At 34.6% G+C, this 12,851-nt stretch overlaps 1 protein-coding gene across 1 annotated transcript in view; it reads left to right on the top strand.

Moving 5' to 3' along the window:
• Positions 1–12,851, top strand: part of LOC119790451 (macrophage mannose receptor 1-like) — a 28,202-nt gene that overhangs the window by 13,809 nt on the left and 1,542 nt on the right. The window contains exons 18-31 of the mRNA XM_038295975.1: positions 760–821; positions 1,027–1,127; positions 2,436–2,578; positions 2,984–3,089; positions 3,881–4,008; positions 4,232–4,267; positions 4,375–4,419; positions 4,702–4,716; positions 6,851–6,956; positions 7,357–7,589; positions 8,240–8,405; positions 11,028–11,198; positions 11,289–11,405; positions 11,619–11,777. Of these exons, the coding sequence (XP_038151903.1) occupies positions 760–821; positions 1,027–1,127; positions 2,436–2,578; positions 2,984–3,089; positions 3,881–4,008; positions 4,232–4,267; positions 4,375–4,419; positions 4,702–4,716; positions 6,851–6,956; positions 7,357–7,589; positions 8,240–8,405; positions 11,028–11,198; positions 11,289–11,405; positions 11,619–11,777 (1,588 nt within the window). The remainder of the gene's footprint in view (positions 1–759; positions 822–1,026; positions 1,128–2,435; positions 2,579–2,983; positions 3,090–3,880; positions 4,009–4,231; positions 4,268–4,374; positions 4,420–4,701; positions 4,717–6,850; positions 6,957–7,356; positions 7,590–8,239; positions 8,406–11,027; positions 11,199–11,288; positions 11,406–11,618; positions 11,778–12,851) is intronic.

Here is a 12,851-nt window from a genome sequence, read left to right as displayed (position 1 = left end):
ACAGCAGTAGTCCGGATGTCTTGGTTTCACTTCTACTTAAACCAAGGCACTAGACTCTTACAACCAATCTAATCTCCCAACATCTAAAATTGCAGGTTTCAGTCTCCAACATCACAGATTATCTGAATAAGGTAGCAGAAAGCTGTTCACAGATCATCTTGCCCCACACAGGTTATGACTGGTCTTCAAAGGAAACCAAAAGAGACAGTAAAGCAACAGCTCTAAGTAAAGGAGTTTCACTCAAGCAGACTTTTGACTTTCCACATCAGGAAGGGAAAAGGAATTTAAAAAGCTGAGAAAGGAGCTGGCAGCGGGATGTAAAAAAAAAATATATGTACAAGCAGTAACATAATAAAAAATGAAACTTAATGAGAAGTTAACCTTCAACAAAGTATTTCCTACAATTTCAAAATATTTCATACTTCTTGCAAGTAAATAACTCTTAGTCTCCCAGGCCAGCAATGGCAGTAGTAACATCTGATTGTTTGGTGGAGTCAATTCTGCATGTGAATTTAAAGGTCAAAAAAGACACATTTCCGAACAGTTTAAAGCACGGAAAAATTTTCCCTGACAAGTCCTAAGTTTAAAAAAAGTCTTTAGATGGAGATCAAAAGTTTCAATCCAGGTGTTTTTAACCTTTTATTGGAATTACACAAATAACTGGTAAAGAACTGATTTACCTTATGAACTACTTTGCAAATTTCTGTCATATATACGTTCTTTATTCAAAATCTAAAATAAACCTTTGTTTGAGTTCAGATATCCAAAAAGTGGGGTTCCTTTTGGATTGGTCTGACGGTGGATCTTGACAAATCATTTCAGTAAGTAAATATTCTAAACATGTCTTGGGGAGAAAAAAAAAAAAACCATAAATCATCCTGTTTGTGAGTTCCTTTCAAAAAATGTATAACTAAAAATCAATGGAAAGTAACTGATTTATAGTATTGAATCCAATAAAGTTTTCTAATTAGCTAGTTTTTAGTTACATATGTTGTTTTTGACTGTTGTATATTTTGCTGTATTAAGATGGATGGATGGCTCTCCAGTCATTTTTCAAATGTGGGATGTTGACGAACCCAGTTTCAAAAACTCTGATGAAAACTGTGTTGTTATGAGGACATTCCATGGTAAGTACAAATTTTAATACAAACACTGATAAACAAATTCACTATAACATATGTTCTTTAAAATATGATCCCTGACAATCTATGATGATTAATCAGTATCATCAGTAATGACCATAAAAGGTCAAATAAACCATTGGCTCTGAAAACTCTACAACGCCAAGACACCTTTAGACAAATGCAATTTTCAAAGAACACTCATCTAAACCAGCCTGAAAATAAAAGGTTCAAATTTAACTTTAGAAACAGAAAAGATGGAAGAAAACAGTTTTAATCAGTAGTGGTTTACTGACTTTTACATGGTTTAGGTTTTTATTTATTTATTTATTTTTTATCTAATTTGGGTTTTTGCTTTTCCTTGTGATAATAAATAAGATATATTTATTTTATAATTTTTTTGACAAAAAAGCAAGAAAGTAGGCCTGTTTGATAAAGAATGAGCTACTAATCAGCTCTTACTAATAAAAAATATATAAATAACACAAAAATAATTATAAAAACTCTTAACAGCCCAATTATTTTAAAACCTCAATACTTACATGATACTAGTGCTACTATTCATTTCACATTTATATAAATTTCCCTTAAGTATATTGGCCAAAACTCACAAAAACTTATCTTTTACACTCTTTGTTTTTAATTGCCTTTGTTGCCTTTATAGAAAGGTTCAAATCAGAACAATAATGAAGATATTAGAAAAAGCAACATTTCTATTGACTTTAAAAAATCCAATATCCTTTTTAATGATTTCTTACTGCTTAGTAATTTTTTTTTTGTATCAAGTTTTTCTTTTTAAAATTCTTCCAGCAGTTATTTCTTGAAGATTTTCGGCTTTAGGATAGGCTGGATTATTTTTGATGCATTTTTAAACAGGTACTGCTTCTTATACTTTTGATTTATTATTTTTTAAGTGCAAAGAAATTGAGGAGAGGACAATTCTTTGTAGGCAACTGCATATATAAGTAACTCAAATGTTGTAAAACTGTTATGAGTGGAAATTTGAATGGAGGTATGCTTTAGAGGTTTAAAAGACCACTTTGCTTAAAAACAGCAGATAAATAACATATTGGATGCTGTTTATCATTTTCTCTATCACTCCTACCTTTGAAAATGTAGTAAACCATTTAACAAAATATATTTAGTTTATAACTATTGACAGTGAAGGACATGTTCATGTTTGTTACACATTTGGTAATGCTTACAAATGCCTTGTCCATTAAAATTCAGTTTAGCTTTATCTATCTCTACAAGTTTACAGAGGAACAACAGGAGAAAGAAAAGTTATATTTTCTAACTTGTAACTTTTTACAGGGTTCTGGCATGATTATAACTGTGGATATGAACATAAATCTATTTGTAAGCGCAGTGGCTCACCTCATGTCAATGCTACTGTGGCCCCGACAATGCCTAAAAATGGCAGCTGCCAAACTGGTTGGAAAAAGATGAACTATAAGGTAAAAATTCTCTGCTGAAAAGATATACCGGTAGTAAAACTGAAGCACAAAATCAGACTTTTAGCACCTCTAACTGAGATGCTAAATGTCACAAGCAATAAGGTTTATCAAGTATTTGTTGATTTACAAGTGTAAAGAAATTGAATATTTTTATTCTGTTCTGTTCTATTTTATTATTTTATGCATTCTACTCTATTCTAACTTCTAAACATGCTATCCTAAATATAATCACTTTCAGTATTATTATAAGCTTTTTGCTTAAAATGTACAGGGAATTATTAAACTTACCTTAACTGTTCCTCTGGTATTAAGTTTTAGATTATGTGTTTATTTTTGTTTTGAAGCTGTATTGTATTTTTTTTTATGCACGTGAGGTGTACATTATGTTTTATGTCTTAATTTCAGTGCTACAAGATCATAAAAAACCAAAACCTAACATGGCATGCAGCTAGGCAAGAATGCCAAGACATGAATGGAAACCTGGCCTCCATATCCTCAAGACATGAGCAAGGTTTGTTTTATTGTAATAGATTTAAACAAGTCTATCCCTTTAAGTTATTAACCTAAATCCATTCATCAGTTAACCCTTTTTTACAGTTGCAAGTGAATCCGTTCATTCTATGTGTGGGGTCTGATACACTTTTTACACAAACTCTTTTTATATTATAAAAAAAATATACATCCACAATCTTTACAAGCTAATGATACACCAGTAAAGGATGTTTTATATTTCTGACTGTGTGATAAAAACACTTGGCACAAAAGATTTTGAAAATTAATGAATGTTTTATATTATGTATTGAGGACCATCTGTTGACTTCCTTTGACTTGACCAGATTTTCAATTATTTTCAATCACTTTCAATTATTTCCTAACCTAAACATTACCAACGCATACTACCTTTTGAATGTAATACTGAAATTTTTTACTGTATATATATATATATATATATATATATATATATATATTTTTTTTTTTTTTCTTTCTATATATATATATATAGAAAGAAAAAGACAGAGAGAGAGAGAATAAGGCATATGCATTTTACATTAATATTACGGTATTTCCTTTAATATTTCATACAAAAGCTCAGCGTCATCACCTTCTCTGTATTTCAGTAAAGTAAGCAATATATTTAAATACAGAAAGTTATTGGCAATTTGCATTTCATTGTGAAGCCTAGGTATATGGATTGGCACAAATGATTAAAAAAATCCATATGAATCTTTACAGAAATGTTTTGTTCTTTTTAAAAGAAATTTTTGATTATCTTTGATCAAAATTTTGTTATCTGTTTTTTAGTGTATTTAATGTCTGAAATGGTCAGCACTCCAACTACAGACCTGTGGATTGGTTTTCATAATTCCTACAAAGAGGGATTTTTTTGGACTGATGGACGGCCAAAGAAATACATCAACCTCAAATTTCCTGTAAGTAATTGTTGTGTGATTTCTGTCTTCTATTTGAAACAAGCACTTGTAATGTATTTAAAAAAAATAAAAAATAAAAAACAATCCACTGGACTATGTTAGTTTAAAGATGTGTTTCGCTTCCCATCCAGGAAGCTTTTTCAATTCAAAGTGTCAGAAATAGCGTTTGATTGATTCAATTAAAGTTCAATTAAAAGATGTAACATTCTGTTTTCTATTTTAGGAACGTTCTAGATTTCCACCCCATTTACGCTATCGGGTGATGTAAAAATTTTCAGCTTTACTTGTTAATTTGAAAAAAATCAAATTAAACCATTTATTAGATTAATATACAAAAAAACATTAACATTTTGTATTCCCTTATAGGTACGAGATCGATATACACTCTTACGTCACAGAGACCCTTTTATGGTAACATCAAAGCACTCACCTTTACTTATGCATAACTAATGGTTCCAAGACATGTCTCTTACTACTTCACAATTTTAACAACCACCTACATAACAGAAGAGCAAAACTTCCTAGTTGACCTAATAAAGAATATATGTTTATTACTTAATCAAGGTCAATACCTAATCTGTACCACTGAGAAAAACATATTATGATAATATAATAATATATTATTATTAATTATGTTTGTTGTAAGATTTCAAAGCCCTTTTATGATGATTCAAAATGTGTTGGCTTTTTCAGGACTATGAAGATCAGGTAAGTTGCTCTCTTCCATCCATCCATCCATCCATCCATCCATCCATCCATCCATCCATCCATCCATCCATCCATCCATCCATCCATCCATCCATCCATCCATCCACCATTAGAAGGAAATTACCCAAAGCTGAGTGCCACTGTTGACAACACCAGGTGTTGGCAGTTTCTTTTACTCAAACAGGCCATATTTTAAATAGTGACTGTTGCAGAGGGCTGGTCAAAAAACTGTGTGAAAACTTAAACAATGGTATCTAGAAACTTTTGTTTGATTTTTTTTCTCCTTTTAAATATAGAGGACAATCTGTTATTTCCGGGTGGATCATCTAAATAAGTGGTCCTCCTAATTCTCAATCATTCTGGTGATATTTTTACGTAAGGCCGTCCTACGTGCTCGCCCAGTTAGCTAGCTTTTTGTTTTTTCTCATGTGCACTTTCAGCCGTATATATATGTGTGGTGAGCTACGGTTTCCGACAGTCCCTGAAGCTCACCTTTCTCACTGCGATTCTTTAAAAATGGCAGAGAGTCGTAGGAGAAAAAGTGTCTACGAAGTGTATGAGAAGAAAAGAAAGGCCTCAGAAGAGGCAGATAAATCCTGGAATGCTTTGTGCGAAGAGATCTCCTCGCAAAGCATTATTTGTTTTGCTGTCACAGCGACCCGCTGTCACCATAGGCTGTCACTGTCTGACAGCAGCGACTTATAACAAAGATGGCACAGGTGCCGCACAGAGGTGGAGGAGTTACGTGACCAACAGGGCAAAAAAGCAGTGATCATCTGTTCGAACAGTGATTTAACTGAGTTTGCTATGAAGTCCACTATATAGTCCCCGCTCTATATAGTGATTGAGGGATTTAGGGTTTCGGGCGGAAGTTTGGTCAATTTTTAAATAGAACATGCACAAGGAGAAATGGGCTTGTGCATGCTCTTCCAAGCACATATTTTTTAATAGTAGAGAGGGCGGGTCTTTTAAAAAATGCATGAAAAATTCTCCACAATACCTTTAACCAAATCACAGTCAAACCAATGATACACAATGCTTCATTTACCTTAACCTTCCTGGTTATTGCATCGCTGTGGCAGCGGGTATTAAATAAAAGTGACAAGATGCAATTTTAAGCCTCTTGTATAGGTTATCCTGTAGTGTTTTTTTTTTACCTCCAGTTGTTGGTTTGTTTTGTCTCCAGCTACAATTTTTGGGTTACTGTGATGTTGGCAGAAAAAGGGTCTATAAGTCAAAGACTTATATTTTGAATTTAATTTGAATATTTTTCAATGTAGTCTGTACATAAATTATGAATTTGGAATGAGCTTACGAATTGTCCATACATTTTGGGCTTACAGAGGACAAAGAATTACAATGATCCTTCCATGACACAAGTATGGACTTATTTTACTGAAGGCCATAACAGTCTTTCTAAACTTCACAGGTTTAAGCACAGAAAAGATATTTCTTTTGCAAATAATGTGACTTTGTAGGCACCTTTAGGCCCTAGTTTAGGACGTACAATGGAGGGGGTAAAGGTAAAGTCCAAAGCAGAGTAGATATGATGTTTCTCATTATTTTGTGATTTTAGTCGATCTACCCAATATACTTCCTGGGGCAAACTCTATAGTAATTTTTCATGCACATCCAATTAGGAGGAGAATTCTTGACAATAAGAAAAGAAATCAAGCACCGCCAAACTATTGATTAAAATTGTGATAAAGATATATGCTATATTACAGCAATGTTTACTTTCCTCCTGTTCTTCAAACTATTTTTATGGTTTGGGAATTTCAAACTTGTATGTATGTCAGAAACAAACCATTCATTTTGTTTTGCATGTGTTACATTGAGTATTTGACCATGGATAAGTCAAAGACACAGAATGATGAGAACTACCTAACATGTCATGTTATTGAACCAAATCATTTAGCTATTAAACTCAAAGTTAAATTAAATAGCCACTATTTTTGATCAAAAATATCAAGACTATTTTTTAATCAATTTCAATATTTGGAATTTTTTTAGTACTTTCGGATCTTTCATTCTGAGGTAAGTGCTCTTTTAAATGGAATTTTTTTACATTTCTATACTTAACTCAGTAAATGTTTGGTTAAAAACTACGTCTCTCTATGGTTGTGTCCAACAGGATGTAGAATGCGCAGTGATCAACACTAATCCTTCACTTGGTATTGGAAAATGGATACCCAAGTCATGCAATGACACCAATGGATTTGTATGTCTAAAAGATGTTGGTAAGATAAAACACTTTTAAAGTTGATCATGCTTTCATTTCTCAAATAATGAAAGGCAATTTTAATTTGAATAACTCCACCTATGTGTTCGGCCATCAGAATTCAGTCAGGGTTTAACTGAATTCTCTCTGCCTTGTTATTAATTTTCAGTTTCAGCTAAGACATAAAGCAGCAGTAAATTATGAGAAGAAAATTCCAAGTGACAAACAAAATTAGCTCTTTGTCAGATATCAATCATTTAACTTTGAGAACTGAATGTTTTCTTTAGAAAGTTTTGATGTCATTCGCCCCCAAAAAAGAACAGCTTCCTAAAATAAATTTTTTTGCTATGATGTTTTTGGGTATTATATGTAAAAACAAACAAAAAAGAAATGTATTTTTCATTTCCATTTTAAAACAGAACCAAATCTACAGGATCCCTCTGAACCAACAACCCTTGACGACTACTTCAAAATAATTAATGACTCCATCAATCTTGTTCCTCAGCAAATGAACTGGGATGCAGCTCAGAAGAACTGTGAGGCTGATGGTGCCAAGCTGGCTAGCATTCGAACTGAGTGGACACAGGCCTACATTGAGCTGCTGGCTTTGAATCTCAATCGTCCTCTATGGATTGGACTCAACAAAGCCCTGGTATGGGCTTAAGATCCTTTGATATCAGACAAAATTTTTGTAGATTCTAATGAATTGCTCAAATTGGTAAGATCTAATGCTGTCATGACATGGTTACAGGGACAGAACCTAAAAAGGAGTACTAATATTGTTACTATCGTTTTTCATCCTCTAAGCCCCTGTTATGGTAATCTGTGTGTTGATATGGCAATTTGGGAGTCTCTCATCCCCTCATACTCTCTCTGTCATTATGTCAGTAAGACGGACAGTTTCTATTCCAGCCCAGTGTAAAGCCATTGGAATCAATATCCACATAGGTTTTGCTACACTTTTTTGAGGGGATCTTTAAAACCACCGCAAATGCTCAGGCTGAATTGATTTTGAAAGTTCATGACTTGGAGGAACAAGCAAATAGCACAGAAAACCTTTATCCAAAAATGAAAGGAAGATAAAGTGTAAATAAGATTGGGACAGGTTTCAAACAATGTTTTTGATTTGAATTAATGTTGTGGCAATACCATGTTTATGAAGCTTTGTCCTCTTAGCCAGAGAGGACTAAGGTCATGTGATGTTTGGTCATCTGACAGTGATATTGATGAAGTTTGTGTGAAAATATCTTCTACAATTTTAATAATTTTGATGAAATTTTAATTTTTTTTATTTGCTTCTAGACTAATAACTACTTCAGATACACTGAAGGCTGGCCAATGACATCTGCATACTGGGGTCCAAGAGAACCACGTAGAGAAGGAAATTGTGTCTATGTTGATGTAGATGGAAAATGGAAAGCTGATAACTGCAATCGGAACATAAGCAGCGTTTGCATGAAGTCCACAGGTAAAGGAAAATTTCTTTCCACTTGACAAATATGAAAACAATGTGCATCCTTTAATTAGTTGACATAAACTCTTTACATTCTCCTTTATTTAAATGGGCTGTACTTACACTGAAAGAATTTGACGTTTATGTCCTGTAAATAGTATTTTGGTTTTTATTTCAAATTTACTGCAAATTACCATATAAGTGCCTTTACTTCAAAATTACGCATTTTATTTAATGTGTTTGAGTTTATTATTCTTACCAAATAATGTTCGTAAAACAATTTAAATTCCCAACTTAACAGATGCAAGTAAAATGTACTTGGACATTAGGAGTAAACTTGGTGCTTATTTCCTTGCCTGACCATGTTGAGTTCAGTTTGAGTGGAGGTTTTCAGAGGAGTCAAATGCAGAGATGGAGGCTGAGGTGGTTTCTTGCAGATTTAATTACCAAAACATAGCAATAGAAGTAAAAATCCCAAAAAAATACAAAACCAAAAACCAGAAGACGTCAGGGAAAACACACAAAAGGGGCCAAGAAACGACAAGGAACCAGCAAGGAGTAACTCAACAGGTGTATCTGCGAGACAGAAACAATGGGAGGAGTAATTCACTTGTAGGGAGCATGTGTAGACAGAAGTAACTAGAAGGAGCTAAGGGAAAGGAGATTGGCACAAGGAGATAAATGTGTGCAACATACAAATACGACATTGCTTAAATATAACAAAATGGAAAAGAAACCAATGAACAAGAATACACAGAACACAAATCGAAGTGAACTGAAAAACTAAAAAGAAACTCAAACAGAACTCCACAAATGTTAGACTCATTATAGTTTCAGAAATAGAAAAGGTTTGGAAATGAATAAAATGAGATGAGTAAAATTTACTAGCAAAACAAAAGTACATCTTAGTTGCTAATGTCATAAAAGGGACAGATGGACCCAGTATTCACCGCAAGGTCCCCGGTGCTGCAGCTCTGGAGGACTGGCAGGAAGCCGAGTCAGGGGAAGCCAGACCAGACAGGAACAGTTGGATCCAGGCTTCCAGGAATCCTCAGAGCTACCAGGCAGGTTCAGAGTCCGACAGAGTCCAGAAGTAGGGTTGTCAAAAGTATCGATACTCAAAAAAGTATCGATACTGAAACGTTGTATCCGGATACAATACTCATTTTCAAAAGTATCGATACAGTGCCACCACCAGTGGCACCTACACAGTCATTCATCTAAAGTGCAGAATAGAGGACAATGCACTTTCAGAACACTGTGTGATTGAATAATTCTTTGCAACTTTTAGTTTCAGACTTTTTTTGTAACAGGTGCAGCTGCTGAGAATTATTTTTGTTTCTTAACTGGTTTGGCTAGTGTCATTGTTATGTGGGTAAAGCATAGCTAAGTAAGGAAAACTTAATTTTAATTTAATAAGTTTTTTTATCAAGCTTGCTTAATATTGTGCACAGCATACAACCTCAAAATATTGTGCTTATTGTTTATTGTGTTTATTTATTGTATTTTAATTATTAATCAAAATATTTCTTTTGAAATTTGGAGTTTTTATTCTTGAGGTATCGAAAATGGTATCGAGTATCGAATATTTTCCTTAGTATCGGTATCGAGTTGAAAAGTTTAGTATCGTGACAACCCTATCCAGAAGCGGGACCAAGCGTCACATACAGATACAGAACAGGCTCAAATGCAGACGGGCAGGCTCAGTGGTTGAGGGTAACAGAGACAAGATGTTGAACCAGGATGAGCAGAACTTTAAACTGGTCTCCTCCTTGGAGCCAGGCTTACGGGAATAAAACTGATCCTCTCCGCGTACTGAGCCAAAACCCTGAGGACTCCGTGGGGAAGGATCAGGACACGATTAGGAGACAAGACACACACAAAACCCTCTCTTTCCACTGGCTGCTAGGAACCATGAAAAGAACTAGAAAAACTGACTAACTGCCTAAAACAGAAAAGAAACAGAAAACAAACAATGATCTGACCGCAAATGCTCAGGCTGAATTGAATATAAAGTCGAGAAAACAGGTGAATGAAATAAATGATAATTACGGCAGGAAGGGAGTGGCAGGTGAATGAAATAAACAATTAAGGAGGAGGAATCATGCCAGATCATAACCGAGAAGAGACATTTGGTAGCAACATCTTCTTGAGTTGGTCAGATCATTTCTTCTTAGTCAGTAAAATCAACTTAGATTTTATTGAGTAAAATTACTAAAGAATTTCGATGAGGAAAAGGTTACCTAGCGTTTTCTAGTAAATGATACTTTAAATTCTTTTCAGTGTATATAGTGCTTTTTCGTGTCAGGAGTCTTGACCCGTGCTTTACATTACATTCAGACACCCACCCATTCATGCACACAAGCTAATGTAGCCACAACTGTCCTGACTCATTGATAGAAGCAAGGCTGCCGTACGCCGGCACCACCAAGGCATCTGACCACCATGAGTAGGTAATGCTGGTGAAATGGACTCAACAACATTAAAAGCAGGAGCCAGGGCTTGAACCAACAACCCTGGAGTTTCAGGGCAAAGTCCTACATCCCAGGAAACTTTTGCTGTTTAGTTATTTATATGTTATTGAAATTTTTAAAAGTAATTTTGGATCAGTTTTAACCCCATTTATGTAACACACAGACACACCACCAAAAGATGACACAAAGGACTATCCCGGAATTTGTCCAGAGGACCCAGATCAAGGTACCTCTCTGCGGCGCAATTTCTGGAAACCTTACAGAGGTTTCTGTTACTTATTTTTCTCTGATGAGAAAGAGTGGCCAGATGCATCTACCAGCTGTTTAGCACATGGTAGGTATTTTCAGCATAAGTTATTTTTTAGTAGGTTACATTTAAGTGGCACCCACAAACATAATGACTGGTTTGTTTTGTTACTGTAAGGTGGAGTTCTTGCCAGCATCGCAGACCCCCATGAACAGGAATTCATACAAAGCAACATTGGAACATTTAAAGACACGCACACATCATACTGGATCGGGCTATTCAAAACTCATAAAGGTATTGTTGTTTTTTTATTTTACAGTAAAATTGTAAAATTGTGAGGCATTTTAAAATAAGAAATCCTGAATGAATAACTAACTGCTGTTCTTTTTTTTTTTTTTTTTTGTTATGAATCTGGTGGTTGGGATGAGAAATCTATTTTTAAAACCCATGAGTCCTTTGTAGATTAAAGCATAAATGATAACAACATAAATACATTTATTTCTCCAGGAGAATGGCTGTGGTCGGATAAAACAGTTATGGATTATTCCAACTGGCAAAGTGGTCAACCTCGTGATAATCCCTATGGTTCGATTAGTGCATCGGATGGGTCCTGGTCTACAGGGCATCGGTGGCATGATAAGGCATACATTTGCAAAACTGCTAAAGGTAAAATGTAACTATGTATTTAATCTGATTTCCAAGTATTTTAGTTCAATCAGTCTTCTAAGAATATTCAGTGGAATATTAATAAAATGTCTAATACTTAGTATAGCTTTATTTAGTTTATTGAATGTTTTACTGTATACATCTTTTATCCTTCTGAATACAAGAATTGCTATATTCTATGCGAATTCATAATGTCATAATTAGACCTTTGGAATCTAGAGCAATATTAACCTCTTATCACACACAGACTGCATGCTGATATTTAAAAAAAATACCGTCTCAAGAACTGGTATGCCCAAAAGGAATCCAGACTGTATGTCTATTAATAGGTGTCAAAGTTATCTTACATGAAAATTCAGTTAACTCCAAAAACTTGGCATTAATACATTTAAACTATTAAAACTATTTAAAATGCATGGTAAAATGTGTAAAAAGTCTGTCTATGCAAGATTAACAAATTCAGTAGGTCAAACCAGTAATTTTCAATCCTGGTTCTCAGGACCAATTATCCAACATATTTTTGTTGTGTCTCTGCTCTACCAGGCTTTTAACTAGCGATGGGCACATGCGTACATATGTGTGTATGTATGCCCTTTACTAAAAATTATAGAAATAATATGCCCTGTTTTGGGGATTTACGCTTTGGTAAGCCATAATTTTCCACCGGAAACTTCGCTCAAATATTCAAAATGTCACAAGCAGCAGATGCTGGAGTTGGAAGAATTTAACTTTTGCAGCTTGACACACCACATCAACCAATCAGAGAAGCTGATCTGCGAGCTGGCAGGGTGATGGGCACAGCACTGCTGATGTGGAGGGCTATGATCACTTCACTGAAACTGTTTATTAATGCCTAAGTTAACTTAAAATGTCAACTAAGGCAAAATATGTTTACTTTTATTATCCTGGTGCCTGCAGTTTGGGGAAATCCCCAAGAGACAATCGGGGCTGAGGTAGCTGCTCCTGGGGATTCCGAATTAAAGCGCAGAGTCGCTATGTGGGGGTCTGCGTGCCTCTGACAGGGAAATAATATTCTAAGGCATGAGCATAATCTTGATGAACTGACTGCACAGA

This window comes from Cyprinodon tularosa, unplaced genomic scaffold (genome assembly GCF_016077235.1).
Source record: "Cyprinodon tularosa strain WSP-4 unplaced genomic scaffold, ASM1607723v1 ctg364, whole genome shotgun sequence".
NCBI lineage: Eukaryota > Metazoa > Chordata > Actinopteri > Cyprinodontiformes > Cyprinodontidae > Cyprinodon > Cyprinodon tularosa.
Note: the sequence above shows the minus strand (reverse complement) of the source record. Positions and strands in the feature narration are given on the sequence as shown.